Source organism: Microcaecilia unicolor, chromosome 4 (assembly GCF_901765095.1).
Source record: "Microcaecilia unicolor chromosome 4, aMicUni1.1, whole genome shotgun sequence".
Lineage (NCBI taxonomy): Eukaryota > Metazoa > Chordata > Amphibia > Gymnophiona > Siphonopidae > Microcaecilia > Microcaecilia unicolor.
The window spans coordinates 177,490,912-177,515,522 of record NC_044034.1 but is presented as its reverse complement, the minus strand read 5'-3'; the positions used below and the strand labels follow the sequence as shown (position 1 = coordinate 177,515,522).

Below are 24,611 nucleotides of genomic sequence, written 5' to 3'. Positions count from 1 at the left end.
TCGCAGGAGGAATGTGAACGATTACAGGAGGACCTTGCGAGACTGGGAGAATGGGCGTGCAAGTGGCAGATGAAGTTCAATGTTGACAAGTGCAAAGTGATGCATGTGGGTAAGAGGAACCCGAATTATAGCTACGTCTTGCAAGGTTCCGCGTTAGGAGTTACGGATCAAGAAAGGGATCTGGGTGTCGTCGTCGATGATACGCTGAAACCTTCTGCTCAGTGTGCTGCTGCGGCTAGGAAAGCGAATAGAATGTTGGGTGTTATTAGGAAGGGTATGGAGTCCAGGTGTGCGGATGTTATAATGCCGTTGTATCGCTCCATGGTGCGACCGCACCTGGAGTATTGTGTTCAGTACTGGTCTCCGTATCTCAAAAAAGATATAGTAGAATTGGAAAAGGTACAGCGAAGGGCGACGAAAATGATAGTGGGGATGGGACGACTTTCCTATGAAGAGAGGCTGAGAAGGCTAGGGCTTTTCAGCTTGGAGAAGAGACGGCTGAGGGGAGATATGATAGAAGTGTATAAAATAATGAGTGGAATGGATCGGGTGGATGTGAAGCGACTGTTCACGCTATCCAAAAATACTAGGACTAGAGGGCATGAGTTGAAGCTACAGTGTGGTAAATTTAAAACGAATCGGAGAAAATTTTTCTTCACCCAACGTGTAATTAGACTCTGGAATTCGTTGCCGGAGAACGTGGTACGGGCGGTTAGCTTGACAGAGTTTAAAAAGGGGTTAGATAGATTCCTAAAGGACAAGTCCATAGACCGCTATTAAATGGACTTGGAAAAATTCCGCATTTTTAGGTATAACTTGTCTGGAATGTTTTTACGTTTGGGGAGCGTGCCAGGTGCCCTTGACCTGGATTGGCCACTGTCGGTGACAGGATGCTGGGCTAGATGGACCTTTGGTCTTTCCCAGTATGGCACTACTTATGTACTTATGTACTTATATTATTTTGGGGTTGTAGCCTTTCTGTTTGAAGGATGTGGTCAGGATTTTAAGGTGTCTGTCTCTATCCCCTGGGTCAGAGCAGATACTGTGGTATCTTGTGGCTTGGCTGAAAATAATGGATCTTTTTTGTTTGTGAAGGGTGGAAGCTGGAGTTGTGGAGGTAGCTGCATCTGTCTGTGGGTTTCTTGTATATAGATGTTTGTATACAGCCATCACTGATTGAGACCGTGGTGTCCAAAAAATTGACTTTTTCTGGGGAGTAGTCAATTTTGAATCTGATTGTAGGATGGTATGTATTAAAGGAATAGTAAAATTGTTTGAGTTTCTTCCCCCTCCGTCCAAATCATAAAAATGTCATCGATGTACCGGTAGTATTTTAGAGGTTTGGTCTGGTATGTATTCAGAAATGTCTCTTCCAGCTCAGCCATAAAAAGGTTGGCATATTAGGGTGCTGTCCTGGTGCCCATCGCAGTGCCCATTATTTGTAGATAGATAGATATTGTTGAAGTGGAAATAGTTGTGAGTTAAAATAAATTTGATTAATTTTGTAATAGTTTCTGGTGAGTATTGATGGTCCAGTGTGGATGTTTTTAGGAGTCTCCCACATGCAGCTATGCCATCCGCACATACCGCCATTTTTGAATTTTACCGCTGTTTTCGGCGATGGCTGCGGAGTCTGTAAAGCGCTGTTCTAAATGTGGCAAGCGCAAATCAGCAGCGGGGCTGTGTAATTGGTGCTGTACAGACGGTAGAGCCAGCCCGAGCATGGTGAGCGGTGATCTGTTGCGCTCTGAGCTGGCATTTTGGATTTTCCACATGGCGCGGCCTCCGTTGCGATGGAGAGCCCTGAATCTGGGGGGGGGGGGGGGGGGGGGGGGAGTCCTCTTAGTAAAGCTAATAATAGAGCTGATAGCCCTGGGCAGGATCCGGACGGTCAGGGAGCGGTTTTCTCCCCTGATTTTGTTTTAATGCTGCATAGGGCGTACATGCTTAAAAGAGCTCTTCCACAGGGATCTTCGGAACCTCTGCCTGCCCCCAGTGGATCCTGGCCTTTTGGAGTTGGCTTTGCCAGTTTCTTATCCTCCTGATAAACGCAGAAGGGCTAATTCCCCTTCTGAGTGTGGCGCCCCCCCTTTTCCCCCCCATGGTCGGGCTATGAGGATTCTGAGGGATCTGGCAGAACTTCTTGGGCTGAGGAGCCAGAGTCGGGTGCAGAATTGCCACAGGAGCTTGATGATCCGTCTGCGGTGAGGATTTTCCACCGCGAGGAGCTGCCAGCGCTTATTTCAGATGCCTTGCAAGCCCTCGCGATTGAAGATCCTGGGAGTGGCACAGCCTCCTCTGTTAATCCAAGGATGGCTAGTACCAGAAAGCCTGCTCGAGCCTTTCCTTTGCATGACTCCATCCAAGAGCTTATTTCGGCTCAATGGGCTGACCCCGAGGGACCTTTGAAGGTTGCCAGGGCTATGGGGCAATTATACCCTCTGAGTGAGGAACATTTGGCTCGCTTTGCAATGCCTAAAGTGGATGCCCTGGTCACGGCTGTGACAAAGAGAACTACCCTCCCTGTTGAAGGAGGTGTTGCCCTGAAGGATATTCAAGACCGCAGGCTTGATTCAGCTCTGAAGCGGTCCTTTGATTTGGCAGGTGTCACTGTTTGGGCGTCTGCATACAGTTGTTATGCTGCTAGAGCCTGCCTGGCTTGGTTACAGCAGGCAGTGGAACAGCCCGGTGTTGGATCAGAGACCTTATCTGAAGTGGCTACGCGGATGGAGTCGGCCTTGTCGGACATGGCCTCTAAGCAAAGGTTGGTGAAGTTGCACTTTCAAGGCCTTCTCCTGTTTGGTGAGGAGCTTCTCATTTTCCCCCCCAAACCCACCTCCCCACTCCCCCCGTTTTCTATTTGTTGATGGCTCTCATTCTCCCTGTCTCCTCAGCTCGAAACCTTGGGGTTATCTTGGACTTTTCTTTCTCCTTCTCTGCTCATATCCAGCAGACCGCCAAGACTTGTCGTTTCTTTCTTTACAACATCCGTAAAATCCGCCCCTTTCTTTCTGAGCACTCTACCAAAACCCTCATCCACACCCTTGTCACCTCTCGTTTGGACTACTGCAATCTGCTTCTTGCTGGCCTCCCAATTAGTCACCTCTCCCCTCTCCAGTCGGTTCAAAACTCTGCTGCCTGTCTCGTCTTCCGCCAGGGTCGCTTTACTCATACTACCCCTCTCCTCAAGTCGCTTCACTGGCTCCCTATCCGTTTTCGCATCCTGTTCAAACTTCTTCTACTAACCTATAAATGTACTCACTCTGCTGCTCCCCAGTATCTCTCCACACTTGTCCTTCCCTACACCCCTTCCCGTGCACTCCGTTCCCTGGATAAATCCTCCTTATCTGTTCCCTTCTCCGCTACTGCCAACTCCAGACTTTGCTCCTTCTGTCTTGCTGCGCCCTATGCCTGGAATAAACTTCCTGAGCCCCTACGTCTTGCCCCATCCTTGACCATCTTTAAATCTAGATTGAAAGCCCACCTCTTTGCTTTTGACTCGTAACCACTTGTATCCACTCGCCTCCACCTATCCTCCTCTCCTCTTTCCTCTCGCCGCCACCTACCCTCCTCTCCTCTTTCCTCTACACATTAATTGATTTGTTTGCTTTATTTTTTGTCTACTAGATTGTAAGCTCTTTGAGCAGGGACTGTCTTTCTTCTATGTTTGTGCAGCGCTGCGTACGCTTTGTAGCGCTATAGAAATGCTAAATAGTAGTAGTAGTAGTGATCATAACCTGTTAAATCTCATGTGGAGCACGTTTCCTACACTGTAATTTGACAGAGACTGGCATATCAGTGCTTCTTGCTTCACATCCTGTCCAACTGGCAAAACCAGTATGATTTGACTTGAGTGTTAAGCGTAAATAAAAGCTTTCAGAGAGATGGTTGATATTAACATATTGTACAAGCAGTAGTCCTTCAACAGAACATGTGATTCGGTTAGGAGGGAATTAATTTTTAAATAGACTGTGTGGTTATAGTTAATGATCCTGTTTTACTATCCAAACAGACTTGTTCTATGTTTGATGGCATCCTAATGTATTTCTTCCCTGCAAGGCCTCTACTGTTCCAGCACAGATTTTACTTCTGCTTTGGGGGGGGGGTCTTTAAAAACCAGCCACAAAAAAAAAAAAAAAGACTAGGTTCCCTTTTGGATGTGTGACTTCTGTGGTTTCAGGTCCAGAGCTGACTGTGGTTTCTGGTTGATAGTCTTTGTTGTGCAGGCTAACAGATGCTTGCAAGTGATGCTACCTGTGACTGCAAAGTAACAAGAGGAAATAATTTCCTGTTTGTGTATGGTGGTTGCAAAGTGGGGCCCTCTCAGTAGGAGAGAGAGTAAAGCCTGCAGATGGCAAATTCCTGAAGAAAGGGTGAGAGGGACTTGGAATACAATGAAGTGTGACCTGAATTACTCTTCCAGGTTTGTAAATATGTTGGTATTTTAGATGTACTCATTCCACTTCATTTCATTGACTCTATCAGATGTTAGTTCTTTGGATTAGTTTACTTTGTGGTTAGATTTTATTACCATACAAAGTGTAAAAAAAAAAATATATTTTTTTGAAGCCAGGGAACTTTACAGCCCTAGTTGTTTCCAGAACAAAAGGAGCCAGATCAGAAAGATATCACAGGCAGAAGTGTGGTTAATGAGTCATTTGTGAGTGTGTTACTGAGTGTGCAATGTATAAAGGTTCTTTGCAGATATTTACTTGTATTTTAAGGGTGCTATTAGTTAAACTGCTGCAGTGCAGAGAAGTTTTTGACATAGCACACATGCATTACTAGGTCTGAGGTGGAGTAGAAAGAAGGGTTAGTTGCCCTGGTAATTACCTGCACTGCAACCCACCACGTCCCTGATATAAAAACAAAATCTTTGATAGTCTAGGGGCCCCCCTGCCCCATCATTAAAAAAAAAATCTGTCTAGCTCCCCCCCCCCCCCCCCAACTATCTCTGGCATAAACACATGGTTTATGGTTTATTAGTCTTCATATACTGAATCTTCATAAAGCACAGCAGAGCAGTTCACTCAGCAGTCAAGATCAGGGTAAAGGGAAATGCCATTTGCAATAGAAAGGTTGATAAGTAGCAAGGGTAGAAAAATGAAAGAAAAAGACTGAATCTGCATATCCCTGGTAGTCTAGTGTGCTTCCCTTTATGAATCCCCCCCCCCCCCCCCCCTCCAAGACCTATCCCACACACAAGGACATAAGAATTGCCATACTGGGTAAGACCAGAGGTCATCTACACTAGTATCCTGCTTCAGTTTTTCCATTGTTATGAAATTATTTGCTGATACCTCTAAGGTGTGAACAAAATAATTTTACATTTTGAAACGTTTGAAAACATGACTGTTTAAGAAATATTTTATAACGAATCAGAGAAAATATTTCTTCACTCAATGTATAATTTAACTTTGGAATTCATTGCCAGAGAATGTGGTAAAGGTGGTTAGCATAGCGGGGTTTAAAAAAGGTCTGGATGGCTTCCTAAAGGAAAGTCCATAGACCATTATTAAATTGACTTGAGGAAAATCCACTGCTATTTCTGGGTTAAGCAGCATAAAGTGTATTTAACTTTTTTGTGATGTTGCCAGGTATTTGTGACCTGGATTTGACCACCTTTGGAAACAGGATGCTGTGCTTGATGGACCTTTGGTCTGTCCCAGTGTGGCAATACTTATGTACTAATGTATAATTAAACTCTGGAATTCGTTGACAGAGAATGAAGTAAAAGCAGTTAGCTTAGCAGGGTTGAAAAAGGTTTAGATAACTTCCTAAAAGAAAAGTCCATAACCCATTATTAAACTGTACATGGGGAAAATCCATTGCATATTTCTAGGATTAGCAGCATAAAATGTATTGTACTGTTTTGGGATCTTGACAGGTACTTATGACCTGGATTGGCCACTGTTGGAAACAGGATGCTGGGCTCGATGGACCTTTGGTCTGTCCCAGTATGGCAATACCTATGTACTTATGACCTTGTTATCTAGAGTTTGTGATTGTTATTCCCACTGATTTGGTGGTTTTTAAACGTGTAAACTGTACAGAGCTCAAGGCAGAGAGACGGTATGTAAGATTTCTGTTGTTGCTAATATATATCTATATATTTCTTGATCTTGATATATTGATTTTGGCTGCTGCTGCACACCGAGAGAAAATGTCAGCATTTTTGATGACACTTTGAACGTTTTCTTGGGTGGTGACTCCAGTTGTGGAACTTGGCATCATATAGCTATGATTTGGATTATTTTCCGTTTCATTAATTTTCATCTGCCATTTTAATTCTCAGCCTTCATATCTAAGGTCCTTCTGCAGTTTCTCACAGTCCACATGCAATTTAATAACTTGGAATAGTTTTGTAATTTTAATTACTTTGTTTCCATTTTCAGATCACTTATAGATATGTTAAAAAGCATGGAAATATGAATAGGAAAAAAGGGAGTTTTTTTTTTCAATGGCAAGGAGGGAGAATGAATGGAGACGCTAGACTACCATGGATTTGTGGTGCATATCCGGCATTGTGGGGTTGTAATTGCCCCTCTTCCTGTCAGTGTATGAGCCAGTCATCGCTCTCACACAGGCAGGACAACAAAGGGGACATTTTTGGCAGTGAGCTATGGATTACTGCTAGAGTGTAACTGATGGCACACACATTTTAATGTGGCAGTAATTTGGAGGTAATTTCATGTTAGAAGCCCCTACACTAAGCCATCGGCACACCGCTCTACAGTATGGCGTTCTGCATGGGCCCCAGAGTGCTTTGTGCTGCTAAATGAATTGGTTCTGCTAAAATGCTGCCAAGCTGATCTGTGGTAACCTTTACTGACGTTGTGCAACAGAATGAGAATTCTGGCCCTCCTCAGAAGTTGCTGTTCTTCTGAAATGGAATTGAACAGTTAAAAGGACTTTGCTTCACTGCACTTTCATTTACTTAAGCATGCTTTTCTAATAAATCAGCTGCTGAGCCAGCCTAAGGGCCAGTTCAAATGGTTTCCTTTTTGTCATGGAGCATCTTATTCCTTTCATATGTTCCTGCTGTACTACTTCAGTTGTAACATGAAATTTAAACACATTTGGGAACATTTCTATATATGAAAATCATTTGACCCAGTTTATTCAACCTCTGTACATAAAGGTACATCTGCTTACTACTATTCAACCCAGCTGTCTTCTTATTAATGATCACTTGACTTCCTTTTTGCATTGATATTTTAATAGACAGTTCTAAATCATTTTCTCTTGGTTATTTAGGCCCCAATTTAATAACACAATTATTGTATGTTAAGCCATTGTAAATGTGGTCTTTCTCAAGGCATTTTATGCCGTGAAATAGTCATTTCGGAAGGCAAATGACAAATTTGTAAGCCAGTAGGATTTTGTGATTGGAAGACAGCTGGCACAAGCAGCTTTTGTAGAAGTCCTGAAGTATTGTTCATTTTGTGGCTAGAGGACCATTTATTCACTTACTTCCTTAGAAGGTTAGGTAGTTATTTGCTGGTCTTCAATTTGGGCTGACCAGTTATGTGGTGGTACCACTTACTTGGCAGCCTCTCCTGGACTAGGCAAAGCATGGATAGCTGTGTGAAAGAGATTTGAGGGTTGAGTAAAGAGATCCATTGGGTGTGTAGGATTTTTTAGAATTTGGGATTTATATATTTGCAGCCCACGAGAGACTTCATATATACATATCAGGGAAAGTTATTTTCAATGCTGCTATTTTTTTTCCATATTTTGCCATTTTGATTTTTAATTTTTTATTCTTTTGCAGGCTCATAAGTCTGTGAACTTTGTGTCGACTCTTCTTCAGATCACTATGTCGGAGCAGCTGGATTTACCAGTGAGACAGGCAGGCAAGTGTACTTAGAATTAAGTTTTTGGAGGGATGGAATACAGTGCAAAGTTACTTGAATTTGGTTTGAAATGTTTAGCCAGCCTGGGTATATAGGGAAATCCTGCACATCGGTTTCTTTGTGATATAAGTTGTCAAATGCCAACTGCATTTATGCACTGCACTTTGAGCTGCAAGGTTTGGTTATAATATTTTTAGCTGCTGTTCAGTGAGCCTCCTATCATTTTGGGAGTGGGGCTAGATAGGTCTGTATGCATGAGTAGCTTGCTAACAAACCACAGTATTCTGTTATGCTTCCCTTTATTTTAGTGCCCATTTGTGCTTAGCCTTGTTGGTACACACACACAAAGCAGTGATAGTGGAATGATCTCCACTGACACTGAATTGTATGGAATTCCTGGTTGTCACAAGTTGTTTAAACTACTGTTCATACAAGGGTAGGGATGACAGGGTAAGAGTGCTTGCCAATTTTATGTTTCAGTGGGAAACTGAAGAGTAGCATGAAAAACAAACCCTGGACACTAAATATTTGCTGTCCTCAAGTTGAGGAATCCTATAGACAAGTGGTATTCCCTGATTTTTAAGTGGGGGCCACTTTGAGTCCAAATGAACTGAAGGAGAGCCACCAATTCCTTAGCCTCAGCAGCAGATGAATACCAGCAGGTTGGTATAGGGAGCACTGAACTGAAGTGTCTTATAGGTTGGGAAGCTCCCTGGTCAGTCAGGATTCTCCATCTCCATCAGGTAGATGGACGGTCTCTCACAAGCTCCTGATCTCATCTGTTAGCAGCTCCTGTTCTGGGTCTCTCAATTCAGTAGAGCTTGGAGGTGTTTGGCTGAACGTGCTGCCTTTGGAAGGTACACCTGGTCACCCCAGGTCTCTCCCCCACTCTGCTGACCTCTCCGTTCTTCCTCGGGTTTCTTATGTTAAAAAAAAAAAAAGTGTGTGGGCATTCTATATTGGCTCCCAATGACTCCTGGAGAGATACTGGTGCTCCCAGTATCGGGACTGGGAGAGGAGAAAGGATAGCTATGTGCCTCCAATGCACCTGGGACAGCAGGCAGATCTCCCAAAGGGCACCTTGGGGGTTAGTTATGTTTTCCTTTATTTCTCAGCAGTTTCTCGCAGTCACGTAGGAAGGTGTTTCCATGCTGGGGGGAAGCAGTGAGCAGCGCTGGGTCTTGGCTGTAGTGACAGTGTGGGCTCTCTGTAGCCTACAGAGCAGCTGCCTCCTTGCTCTTTTCCTGCACACATGGAGTTCGGGAAGGTCACCCTAATGGTGCTGACAAGGTTTTAGAGGCCATCTTGGTGTGCACCAGCTGGGGATGGCAATGCTGGCAGTTACCTCACCTGTCCCTCCTGTGCTTCTCTCCTTCACTGCTGCTGTTCCGTGGTTCCTACGGGGGGAGGGGGAGAGTTGTCTGCTCTGTTTCTCCCATGTTTATTTGGCTTCTATGCACTGTTTCTTACAAAAAAAACCAGTGTCAGCTACCTGATGATGCCTATTTACTTCGGATGGGGTGACTATCGAGTTGATGTCAGCCTCTCCTTTTGGCGATTTCCCTCGGTGCGGAGTCAGGTTTGGTGGACCTGATTGGGGGGGGGGGGGGGGGGTCCCCGCCCCTGCCCCTGCCCCTGCCCCTGCCCTTCATCCCTTCCCTGCCCTTCATCCCTCCCCTTCATCCCTCCCACCTCTTTCTCTCAAGGGATTTTATTGGGTGGTTGGTGATTGCGCGCAGCTCCTACTGTGGCCTCTCCTTGGCGATTCCTCAGTTGGTGTGTGCTAGGCGAGTGCTTAAGTACTTTCCTAGGTATATGACGCTACAAGTGACCACCTTAGGTCAGTGGTTCCATTACAGTTTTCACTCGTGTCCATGCCTAGCCTGGGACAGCTAAGTTGCCTAGGGTGTCTTTGTTGGGGCACAGTGGTCACCACAGGCCACGTTGCTGATGAGGAGTTCAGCTTTTCCTTCTAGTTGTAGGGTTTGGTGCCCGCTACCCCTGGTTTTGGAGCCAGCAGTGAAGTGTGCCATGTTTGTACAGTGCCCTGTTGGGGCCTATTTAGGTTTCCATATTTTGCGGTACTTTTCCTTTTGGGAACTTCGGGCTCCCTTGGTTTTTGCCTTTCTTAGAGGGCAGTTTAAAAAAAACCCACAGATGCCATAACGGTTTTGTGTATTTAATGATTGTCTGTTTTTAGTGTACTCCGCCAAACAGTCTCTTGATAAAGCGGCATATAAGTTGTAAATAGCTAGTTAAATATAGTCTCCTGTTTAGAACCGTTGGCTCCAGGTTGCTGTGATCCATTTTACCAGGTCTTTTTTTGTTGTTGTTTTTTTTTCCCTCTAAGACTGGTGCACTGTTCCACTGGTTATCCTAGTGTCCGTGGTGACTGTGACATCATAAGCACCACAGTGCTGCCATGCGAAGAATTTCTCTGGATTCTGTGCTTACGGTGCTTTTGGATGCAGAATAGTTTTTTTTTCTGGGCAGTGGCTGGCTGGCAGCCTGAAGGTCTCCGGTTCTAAGCTAGGGCATCCGTTCTATTGGAAGCTGTGGCACTCTGCTCTAATTTAATGCACCTGGGTCTTCACTCTCCCATGGGGTTTCCCTTGCCAAACAGTTCTTACGGAGGCTGGGTTAGCTAACACTACACTGCAGTGTTACAGGTTAGCTGTGTTGCTGTTCCACAGTGGCTCTATTCTCTGATCTAGTCCACCAACACTGGACAGGGCTCTTGCAAACCAGCTTCAGACACCACTATCTGGCCAGCACCACTTGCTGTAGATTGCAGTGTCTCTAGAGGCGTCTCTTGCCTTTTGCACCTTTTTCGTTGTCTTGGGCATCTAGTTCTTTTGCAGAGCTCTTTCATTGTAGAGTACTGCCATACTGGTTATTGCACATGGCCGAGAGTGAGCGTGAGGCTCCAGAGTGCATGGTAGTATAGACAGACACCTTCTCTTTCACCTTCTGGCTCTTTCCAGTCATACTTGTTGGCTCTCATATGCAACATGCCTGCCAGTTCCTGTGCACAGCTACATCAACCATTGTTTGCCACTCTCAGCAGGCAGTTGGATCTGCATTAGCTTTGGGCAGCTGTTGGGGCTTCTAGTCTCATTTTACAAGCTACGTTTTAGAGGTACCTTTTTCATAGAAGAAGGTCTAGGGCGGTTGGTTGGAGACCTAAGGAGATCCCAGTCTCGGAGGTTGCTGGGGGACCAGCCTGGCGATTCTGTTCCTTTCTCTCAGTCTCTTCTTAAGTTTTGTGAGGCCTAAAGCTATGGAACAGGCTTATCTTCTGTCAGCCTGCTTTGACAAGACATTCCTTCTTTCATGTCGACAGGAGGGATTGGTTCACTCCTCCAGTTTCTTGTTGTCAGGACATCCTGCCAAGTTCCATGGAGAGTAGATCTAATTTCCTCAGGCCTATGGGTCTTGGCTCTCATTCCGCAGGTTGGAGACTGCAGTTTCTCCCATTCCCTGGCAGTTTGTTTCTTAGAATCGCCATGCAAGCTCCGGCCCAAATGTCAAGCAATACCAGTCACCTGGCAAGTGCTTTTCATTTGGATACGTTAGAGACTGTTCCCAGATACGTTTGGGGAATGGGCAGTCGTCTCTTTTGAGTTGTGGGCCCAAGGAAAGGGGTTTCCTTCCCTCTGAATTTGGGCCTTAGGAGGTGACAGAAGGTTACCGATTCACCTTTTCCAATGGGACCATTGCTGTTTCTACTGCTTTCAGTCCAGCGGGGGGAGTTTCATATTACTGTTTGAACCCCTACAGGGGATTTCTGTGCTTTGCACTCCTTGGTGCGCATTGTCACTTTTTTCCATGCAGTTCGGACTTTCTACATCATCAAGTGACACCTGTCCTTCGCATGGATGGTTTTGTTTTAGGTTCTCCATACTTCACCAAGTGGCTGGTTTGCAACGTTTCCTGTTTCTGGAGTCTTCCAGTTTCATACCAGTAGGCTCTCTTCTTCGGGTCATGCGTTTAGTTCTCCTCCCCAAGTGTCGGTTGCTTTTACTGCAATTCTTAGTACGTAAGTATTGCCACACTGGGACAGACCAAAGGTCCATCAAGCCCACCATCCTGTTTCCAACAGTGGCCAATCCAGGTCACAAATACTTGGCAAGATCCCAAAAAAGTTCAATATATTTTATGTTGCTTATCCCAGAAATAAGTCAGTTTAATAATGGTCTATGGACTCTGCCCAAACCTTTTTTAAACCCTACTGAGCTAACCGTCTTTACCACATTCTCTGACAGTGAATTCCAGAGTTTAATTACACATTGAGTGAAGAAACATTTTCTCCAATTCGTTTTAAATTTACTACTTTGTAGCTTCATCGCATACCCCCTAGTACTAGTACTTGTGGAAAGAGTAAACAAACGATTCATGTCTACCCGTTCCACTCCGCTCATTATTTTATAGACCTCTAAATATCTCCCCTCAGCCACCTTTTCTCCAAGCTGAAGAGCCCTAGCCAGTTTAGCCTTTCCTCATAGTGAAGTCATCCCATACCCTTTATCAGTTTTGTCGCCCTTCTCTGTACCTTTTCTAATTTTTTTGAGATGCGGTGACCAGAATTGAACACAATATTTGAGGTGCTATCACACCATGGACCGATACAAAGGTCCATGGTGGAGATCTGTGTATTTTATTTCCCATGCGCGTGGGAAGGCTTTGCTTCGTGTTGCTCCGCAGCAAGGCTTCGCACCCGTATCAGGTTCTACTTCCCTTGCACGTCCCAAGGTCGCAGAATAGGTTGGGTTCAGTGGCCTCTCTCTTTGGGTGTTCTTCCATGAGCCGGTTTTCATCTCTGTCCACTTCAGTGGTCCCTTCTCAGCCATTTGTTTTCTTCTGTCTTGGCTCCTCCATGCCAAACTCAGCCTCAGCTGATGGATTCAGCACAGCCTCTCTCGGACGATTCAGAGGGGCTCTGTTTCTGTGGATGAATGTCTGTCAGCAGCATGTATGTTGCTGTGTTGTGCCTTTGCTCTGTGTCACGGAGTTTGGAATCCAACAGTCAGCCTGTGGCTGCATTGCCAGATGTGGCAACAGGGCTGGCATTTTGACATTTTTGTCTAGCTGGGTTCAGGGTTTGGCCAGGTGGTGGTCGTTGGCAGTCACAGCCCATCATTTCTGTGGTGGTGCCACTGGGCAGCAGATGCAGCTTCAACCATCGGCAGCTGGTTCAGTGCTCGTTGTGGGATGAACTGACATTTGGTAAGGTTTAGATGGACTTACTGGAAGAACAGTCTCGGCGTCTGCTTGGGGACATCTTCAACCGTTCTTTCCAGTTGAGTCTGGCTCGCCCTCACTTTAGGACATCGCGTACTTTTGTCTGCGGCTGCCTGATTTTCTCAGCAATCCTGGTACACACACAGGCAGGGGTGTGATGCTCCAGGCTTTGTCCTGTTGAGGTCCTCAGGTTGTCTCCTGAAGAGGTGATAGTGCACACAGTCACGTCTTTTATTCCGTTGAGTTCCATCTTTCCTCTCATTTGTCTATCTTCTGCAGTCACTACTGTTGCGTTATCTCCGCTCAGTCAGATGCATCTTTTTGAGTATCGAGCTATCTGAAGGAGCTTCAAGTCCCCACCCTACTTGCTATATCCCACATGTCTCTGGATTCATCTGCTGCTGATGCTAAGGAATGAAAAATTATGTCTTACCTGATAATTTTCTTTCCTTTAGTCTTGGGAGACTAATCCAGAAGCCCATCCTGGTTTCTTCCGGAGGTTTCTATTGGTTATTTAACTAGGTTGGACCTATTTGCGGTGTTTTTCCATTTGGCTTGCCTGTTGGGATCAGTTTGAGGGTTTGCAGATCTGGGTTTCACATTTTACCTTCTGAGGAAGGAGAAATATTGTAACTCTGTTTCCTTTTACTTGTTATGAGAAATGCTGACTGACCAGGGAGCTTCGCGTTCTGTAAGACACTTCAGTTCAGCGCTCTCTATCTCCTGCTGGTAGATGGTCACAATTCAACTCGCACATTCATCTGCTATGACTAAAAGAGAGAAAATTATCAGGTAAGACATAATTTTTTGATATCTTCCCATGTGAATCCTCAACACTGATGATCAGTGTGTCAGTGACATCCACCCCACCAGCCTTCCTTCAGACTTTTCATTGAGTGTATCCTCAAGGAGGGGGAGGCATTTCCAAATTTATTTTTTGTCTACTGAGAAATGGCTTGTCCTTGTGGCTCTTCTCCCATCCACTTCCCTCTTTCTGCTGTGAGCTTTAGTAGAGAGGCAGAGCATAGCAGAAAAAAAGCCAGAATGATGATGAGGGCCATCTCAAAGGTTTCCAGGAGCTTACATTAGAACACTGCTATAAACAAATTAGTAACTTGAGCAGCACAGCCCAGGTGATTATTTATTTTTTACTGATCATGTTATGGAATCAGTATTATAGATGATAGCAGATAGTTTCTCAGTGGTCTGATGATGAGTCTGTTAGTGTGAGTGCAAAAATATAAACGAAGTTGGGAACCCCGAGGAGAGAGAATTTCATTAACTTTGGGAATTGATTTAAAAGTATTGTCCTTTTAAAGCTGTGACTGTGGTTCTGGGAAACTTGGATCTGTTATCTGTTTCTCCTGGGGAGAGGTAATATACAAAACTCTCTGACGTAGACTCTGCCATAGAAGCACGGTGAGCTCAAACTGAGTGCGGTGGAGGAGTGGAATCTATGTGAGGAGCTTTTGTCTATGGCAAGAGTTGGTGATCAAGGATCTGCATTAGTGGAAATTAAGATGCACCATTGAGCAGAAAATCTGTTTTTCAATCCCAGCCATTTTGGAATGGAAAAGATCTAAAATCATTAAAATGTGTTTGCAGAGAGAAGTGTGAAAAAGGACATAACAGCAGTTGTCTTCAAACTTTGAAGCTTGCCAACTGGAAAAAATGTGACAAACATATTTCAGTTTTTATCATATCTAAAAGTAAAAAGAAATAAGTTAAAATAGAGGTTTTGAAAAGTAAATATAGTGATAATGAAAAACATTTTTCACATTCTTATGTTTGTACGTATTTGTATGCAAATTTTGCATAGTGGGCAAGATGCAAATTCGGTTTGAATAAACCTTACTTTTGAATACCTTATACAGGCATTTGGTAACATCCTGTTTTTTATCATTCAGGTGTTATTTACTTGAAGAATATGGTAACCCAGTATTGGTCAGAACGAGAAACATCTGGTGAGATCCCATCATATACAATCCCTGAAGAGGATCGTCACTGTATCAGAGAGAACATTGTGGAAGCAATCATTCAGTCCCCTGACCTAATCAGGTATATATCCAACCTGTACAAGTCATTTTATGTTTAAAAATGCATATTTTTGGTATATTATGACAGCAAGTGAGAGCGTCAGAGCTGGGTCATTGGGTATGGGCTTTTTCTTTTTGCTTTATTTAGGAAGTAGTGGTTGGTTAGTATTATTGTGGGGCTGTGTTCTGTTTGTTTTTTGTCTGTGCCTAACCTTTGTATTGATTACATCCAAAAATAAATAACTGCACTGGTGAAAAGTATAGGCTTTTCTTGAAAAAAAAAAAAAAAAAAGAACCCACATACATTTACACCTGCTAATTTATATAGATAACTTGATCTTAGTAAAAACATAGATGTACTTTTGAACATTCAAAATATGCATGTAGGGATTAAGGATTTCTAATTTTGGTTTTGTTTGTATTTGTTTTAAAATATATAGTAGCGGTTCTCAACCCAGTTATTGGGACACACCCAGACCGTAAGGTTTTCAAGATATCCACATGAATATGCATGATATTTGCAAGCAAATTTATGTCATGCATATTCATTGTGGATATCCTAAAAATCTGACTGGCTAGGCATTTCCCAAGGATTGTGGTTGAGAAGCAGTGAGATATTGCAATGTATTTTACTGACCTTGTAGGCCCCCTTTTTGGGGTAGAAAGATGGTGTATAAAATCTAAAACAGAAAATAAGTGTGTAACTTTTTTTTTTTTCCCGACGTGAAAAAAAAATGTATTTTGAAGAAAATTCTTCTTGTACCAGCTTAAGCATAGAGCACTGACTTACTGATGAGGCCCCATATGAAATCAGAGTTTAGGAGACCTGGTGCCAAAAGTACATATGCCACATGTACAACTTACTTTAAATTAGTCACTTTATTTTCTAACTCCTCTTACTCTTTTACCTACCTATGTGTTCCATCTTTACTTATAGCCTCTGCTGGTTATCAAAGAAAACCTTTTCTCATAAAATGTTTTACCTCTGTAAAAGTTCATAATGCTGAAAACTAATGAAGACCAGCTCACTGTTTGGCTTTGAAATGCTGGGTTAATGTTCTAAATGACTGTATGGACTGCTGAGTGCCATCTGTGTGGATATCCAATTGTAGAATTCATAGAGCTTTTTCTTTTTTTTCAGCAGTCACCGAAAAGTCCATACAAAATAATTGAAATGTTCCTTTTTCCTTACAAAACAATCATTTAATGATTTAAAATACAATTGTCACCCTACTAGAGTACAGCTTACAACTTGCATTCATCACATCATCAAGCATGATTACCCCAACCGTTGGACTGCAGTCGTGGAAAAAATTGGATTTTATCTACAGTCTGATAACAGTGCTTGTTGGCTGGGGATTCTCCTTTGCCTCTATCAGCTGGTAAAAAACTATGAGTAAGTTTGTGGATTTTATTAAATACCCATAAAAACATATAGAAGATTTTAAGGAGTTACAGAAAGCAGATCTTGTCCCAGAAAATGCAGGGATTAGGGGACATCATTTGGTATTTGGTACTAATCCCTTTCAGCTGCACAAATTTGCACCGAAATAGCTAGGGAGATGCTGTACGTGTAGTACATTGCTACAGAAAGAGTGATCCCTTCTCCATAGCAAGTGGACTGACAGCTAATGCATTCATTTATTATAGAAAGCTTATTGTAGGATTTTGTTCTAAAAACCATTGTAGCACCCCATTGCTTTTGCTGCTGTACCCTATCACTGTGTTAATTTTGAAGATCTGTGGTCCAGAATTATAGCTCCCATGAGGTGAGGTTGAAATTTCCTGTTACTTACAAATAAATGTGGGAACCTTGCCTGAAGGGGCTCGGGTCCCCATCTTTCCTGGCCCCTTATAGTCTGTACACCTTTTTTGGGTGTTCCTTTCCCAGGTTCCCCTGTCAGTCCTAGGCACTTTGGGGGGGAGGGGGGGTTAGTTGGATTATGCCTGGTTAGCTTTATTCCTCCTTTGAGCACTTGAAAAAAGGGTTTGAATATCATGGCTTTTTAGCATTGTAGAACATTAGGTGGATTGTATATTTATAACAGGAAATAATTTTTATATATATTTTTTACCATACTTGTTTAGCAGCACATATAATATATTTGTAAAAGAAGAATAAATTCCTGTGAAATCTTCTATCCACCTTTCTCAAAGGTACAAGAAACCAGAAGAGCGCAGTCCATTGGTAGCAGCAATGCAGCATTTCTTGCCAATGCTGAAGGATCGTTTCATTCAGCTGCTTTCTGACCCTTCAGATCAGTCTGTCCTTATCCAGAAGCAGATCTTCAAAATCTTCTATGCTCTTGTCCAGGTAGTGTGTGTGTGGGGGGTGTCAATTAATTTAAACAAATTGTTATTGATAGTGTTCTGTGGGTTTTAAGTGTGTTGAGCCTAGGCTGTGTGCTCAGTAGTAAGCTGCAGGTAGAAGCTCCCAGTGAGGGTCAGATTTATCTTTAGAGGGAAAAGAAATCATTTGGAAATGAGCATCAGTTGAATTTCTTAATATTATGCATTTTCATAGACCACTCCCTTTCTGTAAACTTTCTGGGATGGTCTCTTCCTGTTGCAATAGGAGACCAAAGTGAGCAGCAAGAAGAAAAAGCTTTTCATCTTTAGATCTTTGCCCTATTTCCCAGGCCTCATTGATGTCCAGTTTGCATGTGTCAGTAGATGGATTAATGCAGAGAGCAGAACTGAAATTGAAAATTTACTCATTATTTGCTAAGTACATTGTTACCAAGCCACCACTTTTCCCTAACTGAATGTAAACCAGCCAGCTCTGGGATTTTAAAAGGAAGTAAACCATCATTCCTTGTCATCAAGCAGATGAAGCCATTACGTATGGGTTGTGTCCATCAACCAGCAGGGGGAGAATAGAGAGCACTCAATTTTTCACAGTGCCTCATGGCCAGCTAGCTCCACTGCCTCTTCAGTATTCTCTATCTCCCCAAGCAGGGTGGCTGCAGCTTCTTCGAGCTCCATCACAAATCTGCCTGGGGGTGGCTCCTGGCTTGCCAGTTGTTAGCCGGGGTGTTAGAGGCTATAGCAGCTTCACTTTGAAGGCACATAGGTCAGCCCTTTCCCTGCCTTACCCATGCCCCCGTGGATGTGGACGTATTAGCTTGCTTTTCCCTGTCCTTTCCCACTCAGTGGATGCAGGCACATTGGTTCGCCTTTCCCTGACTTTCCCACTTATCTGATCCTCCGGAGTGTTTTATTTACCTCTTTTGCCTCTGCTTTCCTCACAGCGTTAAAAAAAAAAAAAAAGAAAAGAGGTTTTTTCCTTGAGATTCTTCTGCAGGACCGGAGCTGTGGTACTCGGTCTAGTGAGGTAAGAGTGTTTTCTGACTCCTCCAGGGTGGGGCGCGAACCGCCATTTTTGAATTTTACCGCCGTTTTCGGCGATGGCTGCGGAGACTGTAAAGCGCTGTTCTAAATGTGGCAAGCGCAAATCATCAGCGGGGCTGTGTAATTTGTGCTGTACAGACGATAGACCTGGCCCGAGCATGGCGAGCGGCGATCTTTTGCGCTCTGAGCTGGCAGCGGACGCCATTTTGGATTTTCCACATGGCGCGGCCTCCGTTGCGACGGAGAGCCCTGAATCCCGGGGGGGGGGGGGGGGGGTCCTCTGAGTGAGGCTAATAATAGAGCTGATAGCCCTGGGCAGGATCCGGCCGGTCAGGGAGCGGTTTTCTCCCCTGATTTTGTTTTAATGCTGCATAGGGCGTACCTGCTTAAAAGAGCTCTTCCATAGCTTCCCCAGATCAATCCAGAGACTTGTGGGTTATGCCCCTCCTCTAGCAGGTTAGATAGAGAGAACTCAGAAGTTTGCTAGAGCATGTGCAGCCAGCCTCACTTGTCACTTCAGTATTCTCTCTATCTAGCAGGTAGAACGGAGCATAAAGTGCAGCTCTGTGGCCTGAGGCTCCTATCCCGTTCCTTCGGGTGTGTTGAGCTTTCTCTGGGGTTGAGGTGCTGGAGCACATTCTGGGATACACCTGGTGGTGCCAGGTCCCTACCCTTCTCCCCCTGTCAGCCTACTTAAATTATGTTGAAGATTTTGGCTGTATTCCTCTCCTGTCTCTTAAAAAAAAAAAAAAAAAGAACCAGACGGAACTATTCTCCAGTCCAGTCTCATTTTGGCTTGCTTGGCGCTTGGAACAATTCTCCGTTCAGCTTAATTGGAACGTGAGCAGGGCTGGGACTGCGGAGAAGGTAAGGCTTTTGGGGCTATGTCCGTTCCGTTGGAGTCCGTTAAGCACAGCTCGCGCTGCGGGGCACGGTGGCACGTCGCTTCCCTGTGAGTTTTGTTCCGCGACGGTAGTGAGTCATAGTGCGGATCAGGGGATTGCGTGTTGGGCACTACGGCTCCAAAACGGATCGTTTCTCGCTTGGCGGGAAAGTCTGTGACTGGACCGGTTGATCCGCCGGCGCCATTTTCTCGCTAGCGCCGCGGTCTCAGGATGCGGCGGGGGGGATCTGCTGGGGCTCCCTCCGACAGAGAAGCCTCGATTTCTCTCCCGGAAAAGGCTATTATGGGGGCATTTTCCCCGGAGTTTTTACTCTTTTGCTCAAAGCGTTTTTATTGCGCTCTGAGGGAGAGGGGCAGGAGGCGGCCATTTTCGAGGCTCTACTGCCTCGGGCTCCGAGTTCATACAGAAGCCGCCTAAGACGGCCCGGTTGGGTTTAAGGGGCCGGTAGAGTGGAGGAGTAGCATAATGGTCAGTGCAGCAGGCTTTGAACCTGGCTGTCTGGGTTCATTTCCATCTGCTGCTCCTTCTGTCCGTGAGCAAGTCACTTCCCTCCATAATAACCCTGGGACGACATATGGATTCGGAGGGTGTCCCAGGGTCAGGGGAATCCTTTTCAGGGCACCTTGAACAGAGGGAGTTGCCCGCGGGTGAGGGAGTTGACCTCACCTCGACCAGGCTCTTTAAAGGGAAGAACTGATTCCGTTCTTTATACAGGCATTGTAAGTTCTTATTTTATATTCTCTGCGGTTAGCTCTTCCATTTGGTCGGGCACTAGGAGCCGGCGGAAGCCTGTTAGGTTCATGAGGCTATTCTGTTCTTGGGTGTATGTGCACGCTTGATTATTAGCATTTGTATGCGCTACCAAACACTTGCAGCGCTGAACACCTGATATTTATTTTATGTATTTAACACCTGACATTTATTTATTTATTGCATTTGTATCCTACATTTTCCCACCTATTTGCAGGCTCAATGTGTCATAAACAGACAGTCCCTGCTCAAGAGCTTACAATCTAGTATAGCTCTATCTTTATTGCCACTCCACATGGCATTGCTGAGGCCCCAGTGCTCCCCTGGGTTCTGATGTGCTTGCAATTCAGGCAGTTTTATATGTAGATCTTTCAGGAATGTGATTGGGAACCTAGTGTGGAGCACTCCAGTTTCTGCATATTGGTTTTCCACAGCTTTGAGTCTTCCTCAGCTTTCCAGGGGCGAGGTAGGTGACCCTTTAGTCCCCTGCAGCTGTGCTGTGACAGTGAGAGCCTTATGCTGCTGCTTGGAAAGTACTGCCTATCTGAAAGTCTCCTGGTAGAGATGCCTGTGCTTCTCGAGGTGAGTTACAGTAAGACTATTTCTGGACCCTCCTTGAGGAGGTTCAGGGGGTGTGTACATCTTTAATGGAAGGGATCAGGATTAGGGATCCTACCCTAGATTTTCACTCTTCCACTCTTCTTCTTTCTCAGACATGGCAGTACAGTGTTTTAGTAGTCAGGCTTAAGGCTGTTCACTAGATGTTTCTGTGTGAAATGTTACATTTTGAGGCTAGTGCAGGCCTCTCAGGTTTCTCTTGGTTTCCTTGGTAACCCTGCACCCTCTGGGCTCCCCTGGTGGCATTTGCTTTGTGGGTATTGGTTATATCAATCTAGTTTTATTGAGGAGGGCTGCTGGCCTTTCAGCCTGAAGGTTATAGGTTCAAGGCTGGTTTTTCCATCCTATTAGATACTGTGGGCTCAGCTAGATTTCCAGTGGGGCATGTTTTATTTCATTATCTCTTATGGCTTGCTTGGCCAAGTAGTTCTTATATGACTGGAACAGTTTTCAGAACTCTTCAGTTTTAAATTTTGCTTTTCTCTCTTTCTTAGCATACTGATACTGGCCACACTTTTACATATTAGCCTCAGCTACCTGGTACTGCAGCGTTCCCGGTACCTCTAATTGTTTCTTATGGGGTACCTAAATTTCATGAGGAGTGGCCCAGGAGCTACTTCAGTGTAGAGATAGCTTAATAGTGGTTGCAATCAGCTGAGAGTAAGCACTGAGCTCTAGGGGTGCGGCTTCACGACCCACTGTAGCTTGCTTTTTGTAGCATGCAATGGTACTACAGACATATGCTGCTACACCATCTGTCTCTGGTGTACCTGGTAGTACAACTGATACCCGTCAGGGCGGAGTTTTTCTTCCGGAACAGCAACGGGCGAAGCTGTGCCAGGTTTCTTCCCTCATTCGTCTGAAGGCTCCAACAGCGTTGGACTATGTTCAGGGGTCGTTCTTTGGGCCCGGAGCCGCATGCGGCCTTTGCAATGGTATCTACTCAGCCGTTGGTCTTTCCTTTCCAAGGTTCTTCGATTCGTTTTCCCTGGACACCGCGAGCTTCTTTTGCTCTGCGGTGTTGGCTCAGGTCAGATACTGACTCGAGGCATGCCTCTCGCCGCGTCGGAGTGGCGTGTGGTTCTCGGCCACTCAGCTCAGGGGAGTTGGTTGCAGTGCAATTTCATGGAACTTCGGGCGTTTCAGTTGGCTCTCCTAGCTTTCGAGATGTTGTTGAGAGTTCAACCAGTCCAAGTTCTCTGCGACAATGCGACGGCGGTAGCGTACGTCATTCGGCAGGGCAGAACTCGAAGTGCTCTGCTGGCAGAAGAGGCGTCCGTGCTGTCTCTTGGGGCAGAGAAGCGTCGAGTTCAGTTGTCGGCGGCTCACATAGCGGGAGTGCTAAGTGTACAGGCCAACTTTTTCAGTCGCAGTCGCTTGGATGCCGGGTAGTGGGAGCTCTCTCCGCCGGCTGTCAGCCAGATTTCAGATCGCTGGCGAACTCCGGTGGTGGATTTCATGGCTTGATTCTACAATCCCAAGGTGACCCGGTTCTTCAGCAAAGTGCAGCTGTGACCAAGTGGTAACATGGTCTTGTAATGCAGAGGTAGACGGTTCAAATCCCACTGTTACTACTAATACAGCTGTGAGCAACAACAGTCAAGAGGCAGAGAGTTTGAGTCCAAAGGAATGGACGCTATTCTTCAGCCATGGCCGTTGGAGCTTCTATATGTCTTTCCTCCGTAGCCGATGGTCGGTCAAGTAGTGGGGAAATCTCTCGTCTTCCAGGTCCGGTAATACTTAATTGTGCCGGACTGGCCCAGATGTCCTTGGTATGCGGGCTTGATTCGCCTCCTGATCAACGAGCCGTTCCACCTGTCTCACTGGCCGGGTCTTATCCTTCAGGGGCTGGTAGTCATGAAAGATCACGCTCCATTTGGGCTTATGGCCTCGCCTTTGTACGGTTGCGTCTGAGGTGTCCAGGATAGCTGGAGGCGTTTTTTGGGACCATGTTACAGGCGCGCAAATGTTCCACTTCTATTGCGTATGATGGAGTGTGGAAGGTCGTTTGTGGCTTGGGGTTCCTTGGCAGGCATTTCCCCTCAATCAGACCCTCTTGGGTCCGTTCTGGCTTTTTTGCAGGAAGTGATAGTTAAGGAACTGTCGCTAAGTACTTTAAAGGGTCAGTTAGCGGCATTGGCTTCCTGGAGGGGTCGTTCGGGGAGCCACTCCTTAGTGTCTCTTCCGGAGTTCGTTCGTTTTCTTAGCGGTGTAGGGCATCTCAGACCTCCTTGGGTTCTGGTGGTGCCAGATTAGAATTTGAACCTGGTCCTTAGGGCGTTTCGGCGGTCTCCTTTCGAGCCCCTGAGTAAAGGTCTTGAATGTTTTCAAGTTGAAGACTGTGTTTCTGGTGGCAATGGCTTCAGCCAGGCAGGTGTCTGAGCTTCAGGCCCTTTCGTGCAGAGCCCCTTTCTCCATTTTTTCGGAGGCAGGAGTGACAATTCGAAGGGTGCCGTCCTTGGTTTCTAAAGTAGTCACGCATTTTCACATTAACCAGGGAGTGGTGTTGCCATCCATCCTTCAAGCACGAGGATTTCCCTCACAGTTTTTGAGCTCTACGGGGTTTAGACGTTAGGGGACCTCTGATGTGTTATATGGAGGCGACTAATTCGTTTCGAAAGCAGATCATCTTTTTGTGCTGTTCGCAGGTCATAAGAAAGCAAACATGACCTCTAAGGCCACGGTCGATGGGTAGCTTAGGGAGGCTATTGCGTTGGCTTACCTGTTGTTGGGGGATTTTTTCCCTATTCGCATTCGGGCACTCTCCAAGAGGGTTCAGGCCTCTTCTTTTGCGGAGTGTCGTCTGGTGTCGTTGGAGGACATTTGTTAAGCGGCGTCTTGGTCGTCTTGGCATTCCTTTGTTATGCATTGCCGCCTTGATGTTGCTGCGTGTCGAGAGGCGCTTGTTGGGACTTCTGTGTTGGCGGCCGGAGTAGGCCAGTCCCACCCTTGATGAGGATTGCTTTGGTACATCCCACAATTCTCTGGATTGATCTGGGGACGCTATGGAAGGTAAAATTATGTCTTACCTGATAATTTTCTTTCCATTAGTCCCTCAGATCAATCCAGAGCTCCTCATGGAATTCGCTTTCGTAATCTCTGATCGGATTCAGTATACTTCAGTCGGTTCTGTTCACGTTCCTTTGTCTATGGATGGGTAAGGCTGTTAGGGTGTGTTTATATTTACATTTCTAAGTTATAGCAGCTCGGAGAATTTCTTCCAAGTTTATGCTGCTTTTGCATAGACAGGAGAGTGTTCTATGGTTCTTACTGCTTTGGTATCGTTATACTGAAGTGAGGCTGGCTGCACATGCTCTATTGTAGCAAACTTCTGAGTTCTCTCTATCTAACCTGCTAGAGGAGGGGCATAACCCACAAGTCTCTGGATTGATCTGAGGGACTAATGGAAAGAAAATTATCAGGTAAGACACAATTTTACCTTCCACAGGGTTCTTTGGACCCTCTGCCTGCCCCCCCCCCTGTGGATCATGGCCTTTTGGAGTTGGCTTTGCCTGTTTCTTATCCTCCTGATAAACGCAGAAGGGCTAATTCCCCTTCTGAGTGTGGCGAACACCCTCCCCCCCCCCCCCCCCCCCCCCTCCGGTCGGGCTATGAGGATTCTGAGGGGTCTGGCAAAACCCTTTTGGGCTGAGGAGCCAGAGTCGGGTGCAGAATTGCCACAGGAGCTTGATGATCCATCTGCGGTGAGGATTTTCCACCGCGAGGAGCTGCCAGCGCTTATTTCAGATGCCTTGCAAGCCCTCGCGATTGAAGATCCTGGGAGTGGCACAGCCTCCTCTGTTAATCCAAGGATGGCTAGTACCAGAAAGCCTGCTCGAGCCTTTCCTTTGCAT

General features: G+C 45.4%; 1 protein-coding gene across 1 annotated transcript in view; it reads left to right on the top strand.

The window, feature by feature from the left end:
• The window catches only part of IPO7 (importin 7), a 188,326-nt gene that overhangs the window by 28,382 nt on the left and 135,333 nt on the right, over positions 1-24,611 (top strand). The window contains 4 exon segments of the mRNA XM_030201007.1: positions 7,775-7,856; positions 15,005-15,155; positions 16,371-16,529; positions 17,291-17,447. Of these exon segments, the coding sequence (XP_030056867.1) occupies positions 7,775-7,856; positions 15,005-15,155; positions 16,371-16,529; positions 17,291-17,447 (549 nt within the window).